Genomic DNA, 24,131 nt, shown 5'->3' on the forward strand with positions numbered 1-24,131 from the left:
CACTAAACAAATAAGATCTCGAACTTAATGTCCCATATCCCAATAAGATATGATACACTTTCAAATATCCTTTGAGACTACAAAGTGGCTTGATCTAGATTAGTGGAGCAATTAGCTCTTACCCTCCTTTGTGAGGAGAAAGGCTACATTGTGTTTTCAATCTCGAATTTATACCATAGAAAAAACACATGTATATAAAACAAGTACATAAAAAGATGCTATTTTTAGGATAGAATGGGTATACAAAATAGAAACTTCTAATATACAATATGTATTAGCTTAAAGAATCAAAACAAGTTCTTGTTGAACATAACTTTTCACACGACTTATAATTCTAATCTGAACTCTTAAATAAATAGCTATAATATTATGTCAAAAAGCTATACATTTGGGAGCATTCTTATGTACAATGAGACTATTTGAGCACACAATTAAAAAAGCTCTAAATTTGTGCCAAAAGTTCCAAATCAAAATCTTACAAAATTATTTTCCATTGTGGATTCCACCGCTAACACTATGCTTTCAATAGATTTTTGAAGCTAAATATTGTGATAAAATAAGTGCCATCTTTCGACTTATATCACCTTTGAAGTTATATGGTATGCCTCATAGTGCCAAGCATTGAGGATGATTTATTTTAGACATGTTGTCATGCTCATATTACAAGATATGGCCTAAATAGAAAATTCTACATGTGCGGCTTTATGGAACATTTAGCGGTCTATTCTGTACCAATTCCACATACTCCAAATGCAAGCCTTTTTTACTCATGGACTTACTGTCAAAATGAGATAGCGTATTGGTCTTTTCTAGCACTTAATATCACATGACATTAGAAAAGGCAAATATTATTTTGACTTTGTCAAAGTTAGGCACATTTCAAGATGATGGTAGTTTGTACTTTTGGAGATTAAGAAAAACCATGCTAAAATTGTAGATTATATTAAGATCTTCCAATTTGGCCTTATGCGAGCAAGTTTCAAAAGAAATTTCATAGGACACATTATTTAGGCCAACTTTTGCGAGTTTGAAAGTTTAGTATTTCCTATAAATGTCTTGAATTCTCTTAGTGTGGCCCGTTTCAATGTTTTCAAGATAGTGTTCTCTTAGAGTGGCCCTTTCCAATGTTTTCCATGATAATGTAAGCGAGCAAAGTGCCAAAGTTGATCGCTAAAACACCCCTCTAATGCCTACATTGAGAATAGAAATGAAAACATCAATAATAGGTTGGCAAAATTACAATTGACACTTTTCTCAAGAGCAAAATAGAAATTTGTAGATTCTTTTTGTTCCTCAAAGTTTTATCTTTCCATGAACATTCCCATCAAAGTTGACAAAACAAATTTGTTATAAAAAGTTTAGTGTCCACATTGACAATTTGCTATTTTTGGCAAAATGCACCATTGCATCACATCTGCTTGATTACCACAAGAATACAATAGCAAATTTTACATTTATAATGAGAAGCTAGACTTTTTATCATTAAGCTCGATAAAGGGCTCTTATAGATGACAAACCTATGAAAGAGCAATGAATTATTTTCCAAAACCCAAAGAGGACTCTCTCCTGCAAACTACCAACTTAGGTGTTGAAGGACTGAAGCTGTGTGTTTAATTGATCATGTGTGTATCAGCCAGCTACAAGTGGAGAAACGGAGTTTCAGACCCAATAGGAAACAGGAAAACACGAAGCTGGAACATAAATAAATATATAAACAGACTAGATAATATATTATGAAGAGATGTTAGATGTAGCCTGCATTGAAAATTTACAAACACACTTACTATTACTCCCCCATTACATGCACATGACCATTTGTATTTCAAAGTTCACGCAAATCGTCAGGTAAGAGTGAATAATTGAACTTGCCGAAATACGTTTGCCCGTTTCGGAAGGGCCCAAAACAGGGATGCTTCATACAAGCTAAATATGTGTTGCAAGAGAAACGCCCAAACTGCCATCTTTTTACACATTAAAACTGACAACAGACCCAAAAATAAAAGCCAGATCCAAAGAATGAATAAAACTATCATAAGAATGTTAGGCTGGGGAAGATCCATGTCATATGCCCATGTCAGCAACTTTATATACAAACTGCCTCCCAAAGAGGGCACTCTTGTATAACAAGCACCGTGGTGCAGTTGACACAATGCCCCACCCAGTCAAATTAGAGAGACCATGAAGAAATCAATAAATTAATGCTCTTTCTACACAGGCCCAAGCCAGCCACCCTATCTGAAGCTCTGGCAAAGGCAAGCATGCTGACCTTCTGATGCCAAAACTGCTTCAAACCTCAAATATCATGATTTACACACAGGATCGTCGATACAATGATATGCGGTCTAGAGTTGTGCACATAGTAAAGCTGCTTGGAAGCAGCAGCATGCACACACGCTCTTATTCGAAGCGAAGCATCGAGGGATACCATCATGATTACAGCTCTCAGCCTATGCTGCAAATATGACCCAAATGTGCCTTACTTCAACCTCTTATATCAGCAGACCCAATAGTGTCGTATACCCTTTATGGCTACACCGCTTGCTCTCCAATAAGATCCAGCCCGACCACAAGAAACGAGATCCCTTGAAAAAGTAAGAAATAGAAATGCACACCTTGTACTGATAGCAAGCTTCGTGCCGATGCGGTGAGGAGGAGAAATGCCAGAGCAAGCTCCTTTCTGTAGACTCGATTAACCTTCTTTTTACGGGGTTGCGGAAGCTCCTCATTCAGCTTCGTTAGAACATCAAGACCCGACTCTGAAACTCCCCTATGCAATGTACCCAACTCTACATCTTCGCGAGAGTCCTTTTCTGCCAAGGCGACCAAATCTGTCTCTGAGGCTCTCCCAACCTTCTTGGTGACCACCCATTCATAGGCACTCCCCAGTTGAAAAAGACCCGACACCATAGCATTGAATTTGGTCACTGACATTGTATTCTCAAAGAGCAAGTATGGCACTATGAAGGGGAAAGACTTAGGAGCAGGCAAAATATTGAGGAAAGACATTAATGCTGGAACATAGCATATGACCCAGGCCGGTAGTTGAGCTTCAGGTATGAACATGGTCATGGGCAGAATGATACAAAAGAGAGTGAACGAGTAGAAAGGAAGGATCAATTTTCGCAGCAGGAAGAAGAGAAAAATGAGGTTAGCCTTCTTCCAAATAGATATCTGCACATGGCCAGACGCACATATGTAACGGACTGTACGTGAAACTTTTACGTTCAAAGCTCTGAACAGTGATGAAAATGTATGCTTACATGTAGATAATAAACTACCAACATGCAAACAATACAAAACGTACTAGCCATTCAAGAGCATTAAAATTTGGAAATAGGAAGTATACATCTCAATTTGTAGAGAATTACTTGCACACACATATGATGAAAACAAAAAATACTTACTTTTGCTCGCACAACGTCAGGAAGAACCAGTCTGAAAAGCTGCATTGGACCAGAATGCCAGCGATGCTGCTGTTTTCTATAGGCCTCATAAGACTCTGGCACCTCACATAAGCACTGCATGAAAAGCATAACTAATGCTGAGGAAAAATCTGCTAGAAAGGGGCATATTTTCATCCAAGTAAAAGGACAGCAAAAAACAATAGGTATATCTCACCTTGACATCATTTACAAAAATGAACTTCCATCCATGTAAATGAGCTCTCACTGCAATATCCATGTCTTCAACTGTAGTGCGTTCCATCCATCCACCAGACTCTTCTAGGGCCTTGATGCGCCACACACCAGCAGTGCCGTTGAAGCCAAAGAAATTGAGGAAAACACCATTCACCTGCTGCTCAACTTCGAAATGATATGAGAGATTAATATATTGCAACCTTGTAAGCAGATTCTCGTCCTTGTTGATGAAAGACCAACGTGCTTGGACCAAGGCTAAATCATCATTCCCCTGAAATAACACGCACACACAGGTGACAAACAGTCACACACACATAGAAGAGAGAACAGGTCTCTCTCTCTCTCTCTCTCTCTCTCTCTCACACACACACACACACTTGGACCTACACACTTTCCTCTTCCAGCCACAGTGTGGGCTCTCCATTGCGACTCTCATCACCACAATTTTGGAGCATATCGAGAGTCGCTCATCAGCCATACACATACTACATCACATGTAGCTTTGGTCCCATAGGTCATATTTGACCTCCGAGGACGATAATAAAATCTCTCTCTCTCTCTCTCTCTCTCTCTCTCTCTCTCTCTCTCATCGTATAGATCTCTAAGGTCTCTTGGGGTAGTTTCCTACGACGTTAGAATTGTCTTCTTCTTCTTCTTCTTCTTCTTTCTCTCTTTGAGGTCCAAAAGCGTTTTCTTACAAAATTTCTCCAAGTTAAGACACAAACATCATATATGCTCCTACTTACTTGAGTCGAGATCTCTTCCAATTGAGGTTATGGGCATGGAAAGGGCTGTGGAGTACATGATAACGATGCGTCAAAACCCCTCATATCACTTCCTACAATTGCATGGGAAGTAAGCAAAAAAGTTCAAAAGATGCATAAAAGCGAGATCTTGAGCATGGGATGGATGCAAGACATAAAGAAGTGGTTTGGGAGATGGGATGCATTACACTTGCTACATGATGCCTCAATTGACTCCCAAGTGAATGAAGCTTTTCTACAACGCCAATGTATTACCGCTTGGGAGAAATCCGGTGGGTCACGCTTCATAAATTACACCACCCATATTGCCCCCAACTACAAAACCATGTTCTTCATTGAAAGAGGAAACCGTACTCACCCTTATAAGCTTGAGCCTATCCCCTTGTCAGCAATACGCACTATCGCAGCCATTTGGCTTAGCTCCCACTCCCTTTGATGCGAGACAGGACGTTGGGGCAATGGAGAAGAGTCAAATCAACATTATGCTCACTGCAAGTTCAAGAGTCTAAGTACCACACACTACTAGAGTGCTCAGCTTTTGGTCACATCCAAACTTGCTTCCTTCACATTTTTAGCCATGACTTAAATCCTACACACTCTCCTTTCCCAGCCACAGTGTGGGCTCTCCATTGCGACTCTCATCACCACAATTTTGGAGCATCAAGAGTCACTCATCAGCCATACACATACTACATCACATGTAACTTTGGTCCTATAGGTCATATTTGACCTCCGAGGACGATAATAAAATCTCTCTCTCCCCCCCCCTCTCTCTCTCTCTCTCTCTCTCTCTCTCAGCAACTGAGACGCGCGTGAACCAAACTCCAGCAACTGACGCGCCTTTTGGGGAATCTCTCGCGCGTGAAGGAGCAGCAACTTAGCTGTTGTGTGCGGATAAACAGGCACGAGCAGGCCAGGTTTTTTCAACCTCACGAACTGAACCAGGGCCAGTAGAGCGTGGGCAAGCAGCAGAAGGGGTGCACAAGAGGGCACAGAGGGCTGCAGGATGTAAGGCTGGAGCAGACCCCTCACGCAGGGCAGCAGATCATGTGGGGGCTACCGAGCAATCAGGGCAGCAGACGCACAGGGCTGTGGAGATGCAGAGGGAGCAGGTGCAGGTTTTCGGATAGCAGCCAGCAGGGTTGCACCCTCTGCTTTACAGGATGTTCGCGTGCGCAGGTCGCGGGCCAGTACCACAGAGGGGGCTTATTGGAGCCGCGTGCTGACCCAGCTGGGGGCTGCGTGTATTTTATTTCTATTCAGGTGCAGAATCAAGAGCAGACCCTGTTGGGGCTACATCTCGTCTCCGGCAGGAGTATATGCGTTGCACCATGCGGGGTTCTGCAGGACAGCGTGCGCAATGCCCTTCATATTATTTTGCTCTATTGCTAATGCCCGCAGTGGGCTGAGGTTGTGAATATACCCGCATCGGGTTGTGGATGCTCACTTGCTGCCTGGTTATTGCTGAGCCAGAGCGTTTTTTGCGGTTTTTTGTGGCGACCAAGCATGAGGAAACAAAACGATAAGCTTGACCCTTTAGAGGATGCAGTTCAAAAGTGCAAAGAAGAAATGACCGAAACAATCAACAAGATCAACCGCAACTTATTGGACACAATAAAAAATGCTCGACGAACGCGTGCTGGCCCAAGAAAGCAAGATAGCTAGACTAGGAGATCGTGTGACGGCCCAAGACGAAGAGATTGCGTCACTCAAGAGGGAGCTCACAGAGACATGATCACGAAATACATTGAAGAGAGAGAATTGCAACCTTCAGTAATAGAAGAGCTAAACACGATCAAAGAGCAAGTGCGATTCATCAAAGAGGGGGAAGAGCAACACAAAGAAATGATGACCTCATGGGTGGATGTTATCACAAAGACTCAACAGAAGGCAGATGACGCCGAGAAGTGGATTGAGATTGCCAAGAAAGGGAAAAGCAAGGAAACAACTACGTGTACACCCGCCATCATTAACCTGACACTTGAAGAGGAGCGAAGAAGGCGTGTGCCCTCTCTACATGTGAGGATCTACCGTCTTAAGACAAAGATAATGTGGATGAAGAGGTAAAGGAACTCATGCCTTTGATGGGGGTTCATGAGCCGATGCACTCAAGAGCTTGGAGAGTGGGCAACAAGAAAAATGGGAGCAAGGGGGAAACCTCGAAACAAAGGGCACTCATCCTTCATTTTCCCTCCATGGAAGCGAAGAAAGACTTTTTGAAGAAGAGACCGACTCTTAAGAAAACGGGCATCTTCCTCGGGGATGACCTTACCCTCTCACAGATAGCTCATATGCAGGAGGTAATGCCATAGATTAGAGCGGCAAGGAAAAGGGTAAGATTGCTTTTTATCGAGATGGAAGAGTGGTGATATTGGAGCCACGCTCCACATGACGATGTGAGACCTATGGGACCACATTCAAAGTTGCTACCTGGAATTGTAATGGATCTATGCGTCTAGATGTGGATGCTTTTGAGGAAAGTTTTAGTGGGAGAGATATCATCTTCTACTCTGAGACACATCATGCCCCTGGGCAGTCTATGCCTCACATTAGTGATACAGATGGGAGACCGCATGTAGACAGGAGACACGATCAGAGCACAGAGGGTGGGGCTCAGGTGGAGTGGCAGTGTTATTCAGGGAGGAGTTGCGGCCATTGATACATATAGCTCGCAGGGGTGAGCAAGCTAGGTATATGTGGGTGAGATTGAGAGCAGAGACGGGCACATATCTTTACATTTGCTATTTGCTACTTTCCCCCGAGTACGTCAGTGTATGCACCACCCAGAGGACAGTCCCCCTTTTCTATTTTGGATGATGACATCTGGGAGTTCTCTAGAGATGGTGACATCATCATTCTAGGGGATTTCAATGCTAGGACTACCCATCATCAGACAGTTTTTTATGATACTTCAGAGGAGATGCTGAGAGAGCTCGATGTTACAGAGACGGGCCTATCCAGACTATCACAGGATGGGGAGCACACTGAGTATGATGACATTTGGGAGTTCTCTAGAGATGGTGACATCATCATTCTAGGGGATTTCAATGCTAGGACTACCCATCATCAAACAGTTTTTTATGATACTTCAGAGGAGATGCTGAGAGAGCTCGATGTTACAGAGCCGGGCCTATCCAGACTATCACAGGATGGGGAGCATACTGAGTATGGACGACACTTGATAGACATGGGGACTGCACATGGATTGGTCATCTTGAATGGCCTACAGAGATTTCCCAATGCGGGGGGGTTTACATGCTTTCCACACAGACATGGAGCTAGCACATTGGATTATGTCATGGCACAGCCGAGTCTCATCCCTAGTATCCAGGACCTCACGGTTGGACCCAGCCTGTTGGTGTGGCAGTGGACCATGCTCTTGTGTCACTGACCATCTCTTTCGAGTAGCACACAGGCCACAGGCAGCAGCTCCTACTCGCTACACCTTCACGCGAGAGACGGACTCTGTATACATAGATGGGATCTACAGACACTTGTGTACAGAAGAGCCAGGGCGACCTTTGGAGGAGCTTACTACTATACTAACACAAACGTTACATGATGCAACAGTAGAGGCATACCCACACACGCAACCTCAGCAGAGACGCCGTTCTAGGAGCATGCCCCAGAACAGCTGGTATGATGAGGAATACCGCGAGACCAGAGCTAGACTTCAGACGGAGGTGCTTTTGGGGGCCATCACTCACAGATAGTCACAGATTGACTTCCGACGCCTGGTGCGGCGGAAGAAGAGGGCATTTTTGGCTCGCCTAGAGCAGGATCTATACCAGCTATTCTTGAGTCGGGACTCACGTGAGGCATGGCGGCTCTTTCATGAGCACCCCCCCTCCCCCCCCCGCCATTACCTTTACAGAGGCCTGGGGCCAGTACGCGTCATCTCTGTACACAGCTCCTGGACATCCGCCCCTTCCCGACCCCCCTGATCCATGCCCCCACACATGTGCTTTTTTCACAATTGAGATGGTGAGGAAGGCCATTGACAGGATGAGGACTGGGAGAGCATATGATCATGATGGCTTAGTGGCTGAGCACTTCATGCATGCCAGAGATCTACTAGCAGAGCTCCTAGCAGTTATGTTTAACCGTGCCATGTGTGAGGGCTTGCCTGATACTTGGAGCCTATCTACTATTTTACCTATCTTCAAGTAAGGAGACCATATGGAGCCTGGGAATTATCGCACTATCATGATCGGACACACATTGGCACGGTTGTACGCATCCAATCTTGAGCAGCTGAGCAGATGGGCAGAGAGGAAGGGGATACGCGCAACCGGGCAAGCAAGATTCAGGAGAGGTTTTTCTACTCTTGACCATATCTTGACACTCATAGCCATCATTGAGGAGGGCAGGCCGCAGATCACATGGAAGACGGATCTATTGCAGCTTTGTGGACTTCCGCAAAGCATTTGACACAATACCCACAGCTAGATTGATGCACAGATTACAGGAGATGGGGGTACCCACAGAGCTCATTTGGGGGGTCATGGCACTATACAGGTCAGTAGTGGGGCATGTACGCACCTCAGAGGGCCTATCTACAACGGTTCATTACACTATTGGGGTGAAGCAAGGTTGCCCGCTCTCTCCTACTCTGTTTGGTATGTATGTGGATGAGGTTTATGACTACATTGAGAGAGATGGTGATAGAGGTGCACAACTGGCAGGAACATGGATTCCACTATTGTTATATGTTGATGATATTGTGATCTCCGACTCTCCGGAGGGGATGCAACGTCACTTGGATGCTTTGCATAGGTTTGCCCATGAAAGTGGCTTGTCTGTCAACCTTGGTAAAACCAAGTTCATGGTATTCAATACCACCCCACAGTGGATCAGGAGATCAACGCCCGCATTCACATACGGCCAGGAGACAGTGGAGTATACAGATGCTTACACCTACCTTGGAGTGGTTTTTAGTGGACCAGCAATTTCATTGAGAAGAGCAGCAGAGACTAGATTAACCAAAGCCCATGCAGCATTGGGTAGATTGGAGAGGATGTGTTCACATGTTCAGTTTCAAGATCCTCGGATGAAGTTCTCGCTCTTCGACACCCTGGTGGCTTTTGCATTGCTCTATGGAGCTGAGATTTGGGGACCTTAATTGGACCATCATGGGAGGATAGGTCGCACTGATGGATGGGGGGACATGGAGAAGCCACTAGTCTCTATGATCTCACAGCTCATTAGAGCCAAGGCCTCAGTACCACGTGCCATTATCCGAGCAGAGCTAGTTGTCCCCCCACTAGTGGTTGAGGCGCTCACCACATCAATCTCCTTCATACACCGCATGTGGGAACTTCCCAGAAACAGATATGCCCGCCTTGCACTTGAGTCCTCTCGACAGTTAGCCATGCAGGGAGATACAGCATGCTGGTATGGGGAGATGACATCATGGTTTCAGGCGCATGGGTTCAGCATAGACAGACTGCCCCCCTTCCCGTACTCACTAAATGCACCCTCTCTGACTCTCACATAGTCCGAGATCACCAGGCTCATCCGCCAGGACCTGACTCAGCTAGACACCAGGAGGACATGGATACAGCCAGCACAGGAGTTGGGCACGAAGATGGCTTTCTACAGAGAGCATCTTCTCCAGCTCTCGGAGGATGGTTTTGTGACGAGACCCAGATACATGGACACCCACTTGTCTCATGGAATACGATGTGCTATTGGCTATATACGCACATCTTCGCACCAGCTGCGGATCGAGACTGGAAGATACAGCAGAGTACCAGCAAAGGCCAGGACATGCCTCCTGTGTGACCTGGAGCCTGAGACAGAGTTGCACTACACATGCCACTGCCCCGTCTACTGCGAGATACGCGGCCGCTTCCACTGCTTGTTCAGAGAGGGCTTCGGACCACTCTCCAGAGTCATGCGGTACAAGGATCAGAGATGCTTGGGTCTGTTCTTGCTTGAGCTGCGCAGACACACAGAGAGCTTGATGAGGAGAGAGGCCAGCGAGTCTCAGAGACGGATCACAGACTTCTTTAGAGCAGACACTGGACACCCGGAGGAGCTACTACCACAGGAGGGCTCGCCGCCTCACACCAGAGGCACACTGATTGACCGAGCGACCGAGCTAGGGAGATCCAAACACCCACAACTACGGAGGACTACACAGCATCGACGGAGGCTACATTAGAGGATTCGGATCACTCTGGCCCGACATCCACGACGCCTGGTCAGGCTATTGACCATGGAGGAGATTGATGAGATCCGCCAACGACCGATGCTGGATCTTTTGTGATTTGTGATTTAGCTATCCCACCTAGTTGATTAGATCACACCTAGCTGTTTTGGATTCCATTGCATTTTATTTTGTCATTTTTGTTACTCTGACTTTATATCAGATCCACCAGTTATTCTGGCCTTCTGAAGACGTTAATATAACATTTCATTTCATTTCTCTCTCTCTATGAGAATTTTCTACTAAATTAAACATCTCAATGGCACAACCCCGGTGCTAGTCTTCTTCTCTCTCTTAACACTCACGGAACCTTCACTCATAGTATCATTCTCTTCTCTCTCTAGTCTATTGCATATCTATCTCATTAGGTAAAAGGAACCCTCTCATGCAGTAAAAGGAACCTTGAGTATGCATTGAGCGCTCATCCTGAGTTATCCTCTTCAATCACTTCCATTGCACATTACAATCAGCATGTAAAGAAGGCCACTGCCACTCACCAAGGTCCCAGTCTAACTCGGCCAATGGTCATCCCTGCCAAATTCATAACCTCCAAAGGGGTGCCTCCCCAACAGTGAAAACTGGGTCAACACAAGAGCACCTACCCAAAGAACTTACTACTCCAATAGGCTGCCAATGGGCCTCCAACTATTGATCAGGGATTAACTCACCCTGTGAGGCCAGTCTAATGTGATGGCCATGATCTGCAAATCAAAAACCTGCGTCCCATGTTGCACAACAATCAGGTCGCCCGCCGAAGCGAGGGTGAAAACATGTCCACCAACAGTAAGGGATGGTGATACAATCTGCCCTCCAATTGTAAGGTGCAGCGGAATGAATGTTGAACTTTGCTCAAGATGAGTGCTCCGAACTGTGCTCAAGGTTCCTTTTACTTACGAAAGGGAGAGCCTTCCGTTTCCTTAATGAGAAAGTGCAAGTGATCACAAACAAAGTGAATGACATTGTGCGTGAAAGTCAGAGACTGAGAGATAGAGAGAAAAATACGACACCGAGAAGTTGTCAAAAATAGTGAAAATAGGTCTATGCACTGTAAAAATGCTCCTGATGGGTTCTGATGGAAATCTGATGATCATGTTGTGTGCAACCAGAGGATATGCATCTACTCTAAGTGTCTGGACATGCACGGTCTACGAACAGACTCACGAAAGTGCCATATCACTTCCTATTCTAGACTGACTTGACTGAACTGAACCCTGGTCATGTTGTAGCTTGTCCACGAACACATAGGGTTGGATGTGTCACGTAACATCCTCTCCTTTTCAAAGTGAGGTACCGGTACCGAATTGTATGGCGTCGACGGAGATCGCCAACAGGGTCTGGAATCCTGGAAAGGACTCTTTGCCGGCCCACTCTGATGCGTGAGTCATGCGATACTTGAACTTCATAAAGGTCTGCAATGCTTGCTTCTTTGGGCCGCGCCGAAAGCGACACAAAGTCTGTTGTGGCTCCTTCAATGCTTCAACTCCGTCTATTTGTTCATCTACATTGCATGCACAGTCTTTGAGGAAGACGATCCCCTCCTTTTCAACGTGAGGTACTAGTACCGAACTATATGGCGTCGAGGGAGATCACCAACAACACCCGGAATCCTCGAAAGGACTCTTCGCCGGCCCAGTCTAAGGTGTGGGTCATGTGATACTTGAACTTCATAAAGGTCTGCAACGCTTGCTTCTTTGGGCCGCGCCGAAAGCGACAAAGTCTTATGTGGCTCCTTCAATGCTTCAACTTCGTTTAGAGGCATGCGTCTTCCTTCTTCAAGAATCTCCATGGCTGAAAATTCCTGAAACCACTTCCAACACACAAACATGAACATACCTATTCCATGTAAAGTGACTGGAAAAAATCTTGTCGTCCTAAAAGACTGTGCATGCAATGTAGATGAACAAACAGACGGAGTGCCAAACCGTTCACCACACACACGCAAACAATGAGATCGAATCTTGTCCTGCTGATCTAAATCCATCAACTGTGGCAATTCACAACGGAAATGCCCATGCTTAATGCTTATACTTTCTTGTGCTCTTTCTACAACTGTGTTGTGCCAAGGAAAAGACATGGAATGTGACTTCCTTGAATGCATACTTTTCAGCTTGATGAACAATCCGCATACATCCGTGCTCATTCATGAGTGAAATGTGCTCAACGTACAATATGTCATGCCTAGGAAAAGGGATCACATCAAGACGCTGACTAAAATACAGGAAACGATCACGAAAGAAACACTCGAACAATGCGTGCTGACTAATCATGCGAACACATAGTACTTTTTGTGGGGGTTCTTTGGACCTAGGCTCGAGAGCCAAGATCGGTCCTTCGTGTTTGATCGAATCTTCCTGTGGGGGTTCTGTGGACCTCGACTCGAGAGCCAAGATCGGTTCTTCGTGATTGATCGAATCTGCAATGAGGTTAGCTTCACTAGAGAAAGTATCAACTAACACATCATCCTTGTGAACAATCACATCATCTTCATGCAAATCATCATGCTTGTCCTTATCATCCAAATCATGTGTGTCGTGCTTTGGAGAAGAAGAGACTGAGAGAGTCTCCTTTTCCCGATTCTGTTCAAACAGAGCCTGCACAATTAAAAAGAGTCGCAAGAACTCTTTCATGTGTTGGTCGCTCTTGTCTTTTCTTACTTTGTTCTCGCGATCAAATTCTGCTTGTCTTTCTTTGGCTTCCAATCGTGCTTCACGCTTTATGGTTGCCACGCTTTCTGCGTATTCACGATCTATGGCTGCCCTTCTTTCTTCGTAGGCCTTTCTTTCTGCTTCTCTTTCTGCTTTTCTTTCTTCGCGTTCTAACTTTCTTTCCATAAACAACTGCTTCAACTCCTCCACAGGAGTTCGTGCAATCCTTGGCGTAGATGGGGAAGGCAGAGGGTCAAAAAAACCTCCTAGTGGGGAAAATTCTTCTTTGCCACTCCCATGCTCACCACCTCCATGCGAAGTATCCATTCCGCTTCGGGTGATGACCATGCATTGTGATCTTTGGTTCTTAAGTTCACGAGGAACTTGGGTTCTTGTGGGTCTTGGGTTCTTGAGGGTCTTGAGTTCTTGAGGTTCTTGAGGTTCTTCTTTCGCTTGCAATCTGTGTTAGAGAAGTATCGTCTATTCACCCGAGTCCTGCTCTTTTCCGTAGGCGCACTCCTTGGCGGCCTTGCGCTCACACCAAGGTTGCTTTTTCCCACCTAACACGATTGGTCGGCCGCTAAGTGCACGGTCCGCTCTCAATGAGTGAAAAGAGGCACAAGGGGAGGCTGGACAAGCCCTTCTTTCTTGGGTTTCCTGTCACTCTTCAAAAACACGATTAGGAATCGACACGCCCAAGAGGTCTTGGGTTACGAGCGACCGCAACAAGCAAAAAAAAACTTGTGGTTCTTGTGGTTCTTTCCTTGAGTGATACAGAACACTGCCAAAGCTCTGATACCAAAGTAAGGTGCAACGGAATGAATGTTGAACTTTGCTCAAGATGAGTGCTCCGAACTGTGCTCAAGGTTCCTTTTACTTACGGAAGGGAGAGCCTTCCGTTTCCTTAATGAGAAAGTGCAAGTGATCACAAACAAGTGAATAGACACTGTGCGTGAAAGTGCTGAGACTGAGAGATAGAGAGAGAAGAATACGACACCGAAAAGTTGTCAAAAATAGGGAAAATAGGTCTATGCACTGTAAAAATGCTCTTGATGGGTTTTGATGATCATGCTGTGTGCAACCAGAGGATATGCATCTACTCTTAAGTGTCTGGACGTGCACGGTCTGCGAACAGACTCACAAAAGTGCCAAATCACTTCCTATTCTAGACTGACTTGACTGAACTGAACCCTGGTCATGTTGTAGCTTGTCTACGGACACATAGAGTTGGATGTGTCACGTGACACCAATGTAGCCATGCAAGTCAAGGGAATAGCCTCAACGATCTCCCTCATACGCGCAACAATACATTTATGGATCCCATACACCAACTACGTAAGGAAGCTGCTAGGCCAACATCCCATCTAGCCCAATCAATGTGTGTCCTCTTGCCTAGCTAATGCCCCTCTATATCTATCACATATGCATTCCAAACAAGTGGCTATCTCTCTACTTCCTTCACACTAGAAGGTGGGTGTCAGATCAAAGCAAGGCGCAAATCTTTCCAAATCCTCAACAAGAAACACATGAAGGGTGACAAATGAGACATGTTCAAAGGAGCATCTGTGAAGATGAATATGATGGTTGGGCACCAAGCCGCCAGCGAGATCCATAGACCCAAAGCGAGGAGAGGCACGTGACAAAGCATGGTATAGAAATTGTTTCTAGGGCTCATCCCGAGGAAACAAACCACGTACTATGAGCTTGGCAAGCAATGCCTTGCTCTGCATCTCTCGATCAATAATCCCCAAGCCTCCTTCCTCTCTGGACGATATGATTGTGTCCCAATGTACTCTTAGCCGTGTGTTAGTAGATCCATCTGAACCACTCCACAAAACTTGTGCAATAGGCACCGTAGACGAGCTATGACACCAAAGTGAAGAATCATGCAGCATGCAATGCACCAAGCCATCGCAAGAAATACTTGATGCACCACAAGGGCTCGGCCAGTCAAAGATACATGCAAGCCTCAAGGAAGACCAATGGCAAAGCTTCCTTCTTTGAAATTGGTTCAAACTACTGCTCCACAGAAACATCAATTCCAACATGAAACTCGATATATCTGCAAGTCTTCCCTCTCGGCATCCATGTAAGGTTGTTCTGCACACCCTACTCACAATCCTCATCAAGTCCTACAAGAAAGCCAAAAGATTTGTACCAGTTGATGAGTGCACCACTAGACAAGCAAAAGGTAGTGAGAGCATCCCATAGGCAATCAAGAATGTGTATATCGTAGCGCACAAACAGCATAATGTCGTAGGCATTCTCCAGATCTAGCAAATCTAGCGAGCTATCGGGCATGGCAAGGCCAATCAACTATGGCCCCCTATGGCGCATGTGAAGTGACATGGCCTCAATAAAGAGCAGAAAGAAGTAAGCTGCCAAGGGGCATCTTGCCGGACTAATCAATACAAAGGAAACCTCCACCCAATTTGGCCTCTAATCATGACAACACTGAAAGCAGTACAATATAATACAGTAGCACCTCTGCTCCACTGTAGGAGGAAACCTATCCTCCGTAGAGTGCCCTTTAGGAAGCCCTAATCGACTCTTATCATAAGCCTTCTCAAAATCAAGAAGCATGATAGCTATTGGCTGTCTTGACTGGCACGCCCACTCAACTAACTCATAGAATGTGAAGATGTCCAAAATGCATCTCGTGTAGAAAACCTATCTATGAAGCATCCATGAGATCCGACAGAAATAGTCTCAACCACATACTAAAAAAAATGTAATAAACAAGAGACATGAGAGTCATCGGCCTCCACTATCGGAGGGACAATGCGTCTCTACCTTTCCGTATAAGAGAAATGAGTCCGAAAGACAGTGGCCGGCATCTCTCCTATGTCAAAAATGTGTTTTAGGCTCGAAAGCATAGTGGGACTAACAACATCCCAAAACTGTAAGAAAAATTGTCTAGTCAAGCAATCCTCTCCAAGACAAGCACATCAAGACCAACCACTTGGCACTCGAGCAAGGGGGAGTCATACTGAAGTTGCAATATCAAGAAATTGGGGGTTACACATTGCACTCCAAGGGGTGGCCGCAACAAGTCCCAAGGTACTCCACAAAATCCTTTGAGGCTCTTGCAAATCGCCTGCCCAAAGCTGATCCCCACTGCACACAAGTTTCCCTTTGCAAAACTTCTTTCTCATTTCCCAAAGCCAAGATAAAACCCACTTTTGATGCCCCTCTCTTGGGCTCCAAATTACCAAGGCAAAGCTGCCCACAGCGTTTTAAAACGCTGGCAATAACCAAGGCCCTACAAGGAGGAAGGGAGGGGGATTTGGTGTGGGGGGGGAAGGGGGACGTTTTGAAACGCAACGGACAGAAGGGGGATTGGGTTGCCGTAACCGTCGCCTTTGTACTGCACTTGGAAGCGTTTTAAAATGCGAGGCCAGACAAGAGGTTGTCGTCCAAGCACCACGTCGTGTTGCAATACGCTATCGCAAGGGAGTTGTCCACCAAGGTGCGGGCATTTTAAAACGCAAGGTATAAATTGCCCCCCTTGTTCAAGTATCAGTTATTCATTGCCAAGGTTGCTTGGTTCAGGAGGCTCTCTCTCTCTCTCTCTCTCTCTCTCTCTCTCTCTCTCTCTCTCTCTCTCTCTCTCTCTCTCTCTCTACGCTTCTGCATCGTCGACTTTGACAAAGTAAATTGCTCTACCCACACTTTGACCAATAAGTAAACTAAATACCTAAAAGCCAAAATAAATACTGGGATCACAGTGGGCAGTTCACTTGAGATGCCATAACTTAAACAGTTAGTTCAAACACAGAATGAACAATGATAATTCTAAATAGAGGTGGAGAAAGGTAATCCAACAAAACCTTGAAATGTATAACAGTCCGCTTCAAGAAATCAGGCTGTGGCTGGAAATCTGCATCAAAGATGGCCACAAATTCGTAGTCGTTGACATAGTCACAGCTCATAGCAGACTTGAGATTCCCTGCCTTGTACCCTGTCCGCACTAAACGATGGCGGTAAATAATATTCACACCCTTTTGATGCCATTTCTGCACCTCATTTCTTATCAGCATCTGAGTCTCAGCATCATCTGAATCATCCAGAACTTGTATTAACATTCGATCTTTTGGCCAATCCAGTTGGGTAATAGCTCCAATTGATTGTTGGTAAACCTACCCAGAGCATAAAATAGCATTAGCAAATATACAACTTGCATGATCTTTTTTTTTTAAAAATTGAGTATGCTCTTCTCAAAAGCTATAATGCAGGTTAGATTGCATGCAGTAATCATAAACTGACACACTTACAATGTTGGAAACCTTTTAGCACACTAAAACCCCTTCCTTGATAAGCATGAAAATACTGGTCAGACAACTTCATTCTGTTTAAATACTGATTAGTAGAACTTCTTGACAGAGTCACTAGAATGATAAGTAGCATTCATACAAGACATGTATTTCCAATGCCAAAAACTTCGCCATTAGTTAGCAATCTAAACATCAAAATGTACAGGAAACAATGATGTATATCGTGACAGGAGAAAAACTCTGTACGCCAAGGTAACTCATCAGAATCATTCATGCAAGCAATAACTATGCACCTATGGCCAAGGTGCATGCATCCGATGATACATAAACCCATGTGAGATGGTCACGTAGGGATCTGAGTGAACAAGGAAGAAAACCATATGTGCTTAAGTTATTATCTGTACCTCTTTTTCATTGCACATAGGGATCTGAATGAGCACCATTGGGTGCCCTGTATTCGGTTGCTCCAGATCATCAGAGTTAAAAGATGCTACTTTTGGAATGGGCTTGATCCGCTTCAGCTTAATCCAAACACACCCAAGGCATTGAGTAAATCGATCCAGAGACTGAATAAGGAATAGTACAATGCAAGCATTAGCAAGTGATTGAAGAGGAGGAGCTAGATAATTTGCACGCACATCCATCCACGCAATGTATGTGGCATGAAGAAGACCCTGCACATCAGAAGAGTTTGGAAGGTGCAAATGCGGCGCAGTGAAGTGCCACCCTTTCATGTGAGCTATGACCTCAAACCCAAGCATGAAGATTGCAATAGCCAAGAATGCTTTGAGGAACTTGTAAAGCTTGCTTTTACGAGAATTTTCATCGTTACTTATCACACCTTCTTGATAGATAAGGCGCTTCTTCACAGTAGAGAGAAGAGTCAAGAGTCCCTGTGCGAGCCACGTGACACAACCAACAGCTTGATGGGCTTTGAGAAGCATAACCCATGTTAGTTGCTTCGCATTCTTCCCCCTGTCCTTATCAGCAGTTTGCGTTGCAAATTCCTCTTCGGGACCACTCAGCTCAAGCATAGACCAATTGTTTGGATTCTCCATTTTCACAACAACAGGGGTACCCCTGTGAGTCTCTTTGTTCCACCATTCCCCAAAATCAAAGCTTGTAGGCATGGCAACGCAGTCTTAAGCTGGACCTAAGCTGGACCGGGATGTGGGAAGATCCCGATCCTGCAAATGCTGTTTCACCAAAAGGACCTACACACAGTGACACATCAAGTGGTGTAGATGCACGCATAGATTTGCAACACTGCACTGTGAATCAGATGCGAATCTGCAAAGCTCTCCTCGAGTATGAACGGAAACCTGTATTGAGATCAATGAGAGGAAGAGATACCGAGCTGCTTACCGTCCTTCTCTGTGTCAAGCGCTTCTAATGACGGTGAAAATGATAATGGAGGGCAGCATAACCAACAACAGACTGCCTCTTCCTCTACATTGCCGTCACGATGAGAGCTCGAAGAGGAAAGAACTCAAAACTGCAAGTAGAAAAACCTGGAGCATCCAAAGAAAATCTACAGGAAAAGCACAGGAATGGGGAAGAAGAAGCGGTGATCTGTGAACGAAAGTACGCAATGAGGGTACCAAGAAAGGCGAAGCAGGGCCCCACTCGTGGAGAAAGAGAAAGAAAGAGAGACTTGAGAGCTTCAAGCCTCAGAAACGAGAAGCACTTGGGCACGTAAGGGCAGAAGAATCGAGGAATCGCAGAGCCAACGAAGAAGATGATTGATAATCATCCACGATGATGGGGGGAGGGAGTCAAAGGGAGTGTAGAGGTTGTGTGTGTGTGTGTGTGTGTGTGTGTGTGTGTTTTGAGAGAGAGAGAGAGAGAGAGAGAGAGAATTGATTTTAAGGCTTCCAATTCCATAACAAGAGTAAAACGTTGCGGATGTGTGAATTCAATCCCCCCATTCTCGCGAGCTTTGTAGTGAATGAAATTTCTCCAAGCCCACCTACGGACGTTTTGGAAGCTTTGCCTCTTAAGGCAATGTTCAGACTGCACACAAAAGAAAGTGAAGCAGGAGCATGTTGCATGTTTGGCTTTCATAGAATGGTGGAAGCACACTGCACGGTGTTTCGAACCCACCACAAGAACGGGTTGCACTCCGCCTTCCGAAACAATGTTGTTCCATGCACTTTTGCAGCAAAAACAATGGGCTCACGTTCGATCTTTAACGTGCGTCAACAAGGTGACTCTGCAAATCGTAGATCCGTGTGTCAATTCTTGAGCTCTGTACATTGTGTGAATCCCAGAGGCAGGAAGTTGTTGACGCAATTCAAGAGCGTCGTGTGCAGTTTGAACACACCCTAAGCACTATGGCTTTGCTTTGCACATGGGCTTGGGGTGGTAGGGTGTTTGTGGCAATTTAGCATGTTAAATAGTTAGCATTGTTCTAAGAGAGGGGTTTCACTTAGTTTGACTAAGAGGTGGACAATGTAGTGAGCTTGATTTAGCTGATTAGGGCCTAGCCTAGACCTTGCTTTCCTTGCTTATCATGGACTACCAAGAGATACACGTGGAGGTCTCGAAGCAATGGAATTGTTTGCAAGGCTTTTAGTTATCGCTGTTAGCTCTTGTAGCAGATAGCTATGAAAGATATTGCAAGTAAGTGTAGCAAGTGAAGGATCATGTTTAGGTTAGATTCAAACTTAATTTGATTGCTGAAGGACCCTTTTAAGTTAATTCGAAACTTAATTTGAATTGTTTCTATGGCAACAATAGCCCTATTACATGTCAATGAATCCTCTTCATGGTATTTGCTCTTCCAACCAAAGCTACTAAAGATCTTGAGGTGTGCTATCTGTAAATAATTCATGTTCAAGTTCTAGCTTGAATAGACGTTGCTGGGCTCACGTGGCCTTGGCTAATAGTCACCTAGGTCATTCCATTGCAACATTGGAATGTAATTATTTGGGATTGTCCCTTTTTTCTCCTAGTTGGGATATTGTGAGATGCAAAAAGAAGAAATTATCTACATGGCATTAGCTACTTAAAAACATATACGTGTGACACGAATCTCAAGAGATCAATCGGGTCTTTTTGGATTACCGCCAGACAAGCAGCTTGACGAAAGGCTTTGTTATGCCCATATCCATGAAATATTGGCATGATTTGGTTCATAATAACAATGCAATGAGGGATGTGCTAACAATGCATTCAAGTTATTTTGCCCATTTGAAGTGATGTGAGGTTTTGTTAGTTGGTAGTCTATGCAGTCTATGCAACCAAGGGGTATCCTCAAAAGAGGTATTGCAACAAAGGTGGTGATAAATGCTTTGACAGTCTCACGACAAAGTATGATTATAGTGTTTGAAGGGCAAACTCATGTTTCCTTCCTCTAGATTAGCCTTGATTTGTCCTATAAATGTGAGTTGTGAGCTTATGATGCAATAATTAACTAGAGAAGTCTACTCAATTGATTGGAAATATAATGCATCTAGAAAAGCACCTTCTTTCTTTGTCTGTACATAGGAGGATCTATTTGATACCTACAAGGGGAGAAATGTTGGCCCTAAAGTGGTTTGTTGATGATGCCCTCATCTTGATTTGTCTACAATCTCATTTATTTAAAAATGATGAATATTTATGTTAGGAAAATTTGTGGGGCTTCATCAAAATTCCAAATGCAGAATAATTAAAATGGCCGCACGCTACAGAGGAAAACAAGCTACCTTTACATGCCCAAGTATATTGCTTTTGTCCCACCAATGGAAAAGATCTTGTTGGGCTCCAAATGTTTCTTGAATATAACACTAGTAGTCTAGTAGCTTTGTTGCCTGGTGCAATGTTTATCAAAGCACAAACAAGAAGCTGACATCTTTGATGTTCTTGTTGTTCAATGCATGTTCTACAAAGAGGACATCTCAACTTTTATTGCATGTGGCTTTTCTTCTATAGTAGAACTTGCTTTGGCTTTCTCTTGTCCACTTTTTCCTAGCCATGTCTCAAAAGATGCTTCTCATGTTACAAATCAAGGGATGCTCATTTTATGGGGTCATAAGAGAACCTTAAGGTGTATGCATGGATAGCATGGTCCTCCAATGGTGCATGTTATTGAGTAATAGTTTCAAGATTCCCTTCAAAAATGACAATTGAATTACACTTATGAAAGTTGCTCTCGACAAAATCTTCTTGACATATGTTGCCACATGTGCACAAGATTGTCAAGCTAGTCAGAATGCATCGAATGCAGGCCTAAGAGGCTAGTAATTTGAGACAGTGGAGGCATGTTCCAAACATTATGATTTTCATTCTTGCTTGCTAATATTGGGAGGGGGAGGGGACAGTGAGATCCTTTCAGAAGAGCTTGTATGAGATTAGCGTTAAGCTTGGCAATTGTTGCTAGATGTGTACAAAGTAAGATACTAGGAGAGCATAGAGATGGTGTTGGTGATTGATTAATACTATATTAAGACATCATGAGTTCAAGATGTGTTGCTGTATCAAACTTGTCTTATCTTAAATATTATTTTCCGTGGGTTACCAAAATAATCATTGAATTAAAAATAAGTTGATGAGGCTTGAGGATTTTTATTTTATTTTTTTATTTTGCAAAACTCACAATGGTGAGTAGATTACATTGAGGATCCTATACAAGTTTACATTAGACAATGCATCTAGTCACTGGAAGACACATTTACATTGTCTAGAGTTAACTCATAAGCTCATAGTCTCTTTATAACATCTAAAGAGTTTTGTTTCACAAGTGCACTCGGTATGCACATAAGTGTTCCATCGTGTGATCTAGTCCAAAGGAGCCTCACTAGCCAAGTCATCACAATAATTATCATTTGATTCAATGTAATGTGGCTTAGTATAGGAGCCTTAATACCTAAATGATTAAGAGATTCGTGAGTATTCAATATGTTGTTAGGGCTCACTAGCCAAGTCATCACAATACTTATCATTTGGTTCAATCTAATGGGCTCAGTAAAGGAGCCTTGTTACCTAAATGATTAATAAATCCTTAAGTTAGGTTGTCTTCAATATATTGTTAAGACGCTTGTCTCGGCACTATTTCATATGAGGTATTAAATGTCTCAAGGTGGTGGGATTGGTGGCAAAGGTTGAAGCGCACAAATCTCAAGACGAGAGAACGATACAAAAAAAAGTTAACACACGATGGCGATCTGAGACTCGAACCCATCACCTTGAAGATGAAAGCAAGATAAGACCAACACTATGTCGAACTTAATTATAAGCTCAGAAAAAGAAGTTTGAATGACCAGCAAATGAGAACAAGGGCCAATACTCCTTGCAGGAGCGCTTAAGATGATGCCCCAAAACCAAGGCTTATTATGGCACAGACATAATAAGCGCGCAAAAGATACAAAATAGGCATGCACAATGTGTAACCTCAACGGGAAAGTTAAAAGAGAGCGCAACACCCGGCACCACTAGTTACAGACTGCCAATGGCTCGCAGTCGTAGAAGCAAGGCGGGATCCTGCCCTACAACACCCTCAACTGGGCCAGCAAAAGCAAACTGAAGGTCTCCTAGACCTCCGGCTTCCAAGCGCACTCACCTTCTCCTTCGAGCTTGAGCCTGCGTCAGCCCGATATCTCCACCTTCTACAGCTACCCATCAATCATGCGAGCCCTCGCGAACCCTAACCTGCACCATGTTTCTTATTGTTCATCTCACAAAAAACCAAGTCTTTTCATTTCTTAATCAAAGACTTTCTTTCTTGCACACCTCTTAATTTAGATGTGAGAGAATGGAGACGCTCATAATACAAGCCAACTTTCTCTTTTGAAGAGAGTATTGAAAACAAGGTGAAGTGGCGAGAAGGCATGCTAAGTTAAGGGGACAATGAGACTTATGGAGAGTAAATTTAAATGAGGATCTACAATCACATGGAATTTTTGTTGAGTTTTAATATAAAATTATATTATTCGTTATATATGTATAATTAAAAATGGTGAAGAAAAGCTCCATGTAAATAAGAAAGGAAAAGGTGCACACTGAACATTATCGTTTGAAAAAAAAACCCCCAAAAAATGTATATTATATTATCCATTATACAACCATTATATTATCCATTACACATACATTCTATAACCATTATGCATACATAATCACAAATGGTGTATATATTAAGAAAGGCCCCACTTAATAATAAGATGAAAGGTGTACATTGCACATTATCATTTGAAAACAAAGTAAAATGAAAAGAATATAAAATAAAAAGACACACGAGAACTTAAACAAAAGTATAGTTTAATATTTTCATTAAAATGATAGACTTAATAAACATAAAATATAATAAAACAATTTAACAAAATAAATCTTTGTGAAGTCCTTAAATGAAAGGACTTTTTACAGATCAAAATATTAAAAAAACATTATTGAATCAATACTTCACATCATGGGATCACACTCTTATGATGAATACAAGCCTCTTTTTGAGCTACTAGTAATGAATAGAACTTTGGGAAATAGTATTTGAAAGGGACAAGATTTCTTTCTCTAGAAAGACTTTTAAGCTCTCCTGAGGACACATGTTTCACAAATGGAATTGAACAACTTTCACCCTTATGATACTAAGGCCTTTAAGCTCTCTTGAGGACACATGTTTCACA

General features: G+C 43.7%; 1 protein-coding gene across 2 annotated transcripts; it reads right to left on the reverse strand.

Moving 5' to 3' along the window:
• Positions 1–1,997: 1,997 nt before the first annotated feature.
• On the reverse strand, positions 1,998–19,376 carry LOC147417635 (putative xyloglucan glycosyltransferase 5). 2 transcript variants are annotated; one of them, XM_086507437.1, is made up of 6 exons: positions 18,898–19,376; positions 17,937–18,746; positions 17,089–17,397; positions 3,619–3,909; positions 3,405–3,518; positions 1,998–3,171 (listed from the first exon to the last, which is right to left on the reverse strand). In XM_086507437.1, the coding sequence occupies exons 2-6, from the start codon at positions 18,660–18,662 to the stop codon at positions 2,530–2,532; spliced, it is 2,082 nt and encodes a 693-aa protein (XP_086363563.1). In that variant the 5' UTR covers positions 18,663–18,746; positions 18,898–19,376; the 3' UTR covers positions 1,998–2,529. The 2 variants fall into 2 exon arrangements, with proteins under 2 accessions (XP_086363563.1, XP_086363562.1); XM_086507436.1 differs by having other exon boundaries at positions 17,937–19,376.
• Positions 19,377–24,131: the final 4,755 nt, after the last annotated feature.

This window comes from Adiantum capillus-veneris, chromosome 30, assembly GCF_014529385.1.
Source record: "Adiantum capillus-veneris isolate H3 chromosome 30, ASM1452938v2, whole genome shotgun sequence".
NCBI classification, from domain to species: domain Eukaryota; kingdom Viridiplantae; phylum Streptophyta; class Polypodiopsida; order Polypodiales; family Pteridaceae; genus Adiantum; species Adiantum capillus-veneris.

Bases quoted from the DNA above. Each gene is read 5' to 3' on its own strand.
- LOC147417635 (XM_086507437.1), bottom strand. From the start codon at position 18,662: ATGCCTACAAGCTTTGATTTTGGGGAATGGTGGAACAAAGAGACTCAC. The intron at 3,910-17,088 runs GTTTTGTTGGAT...GTGTTATTTCAG, and splicing joins GGACTGTTATACATTTCAAG to GGGAATGATGATTTAGCCTT. The intron at 3,172-3,404 runs GTAAGTATTTTT...GGCCATGTGCAG, and splicing joins CTGACGTTGTGCGAGCAAAA to ATATCTATTTGGAAGAAGGC.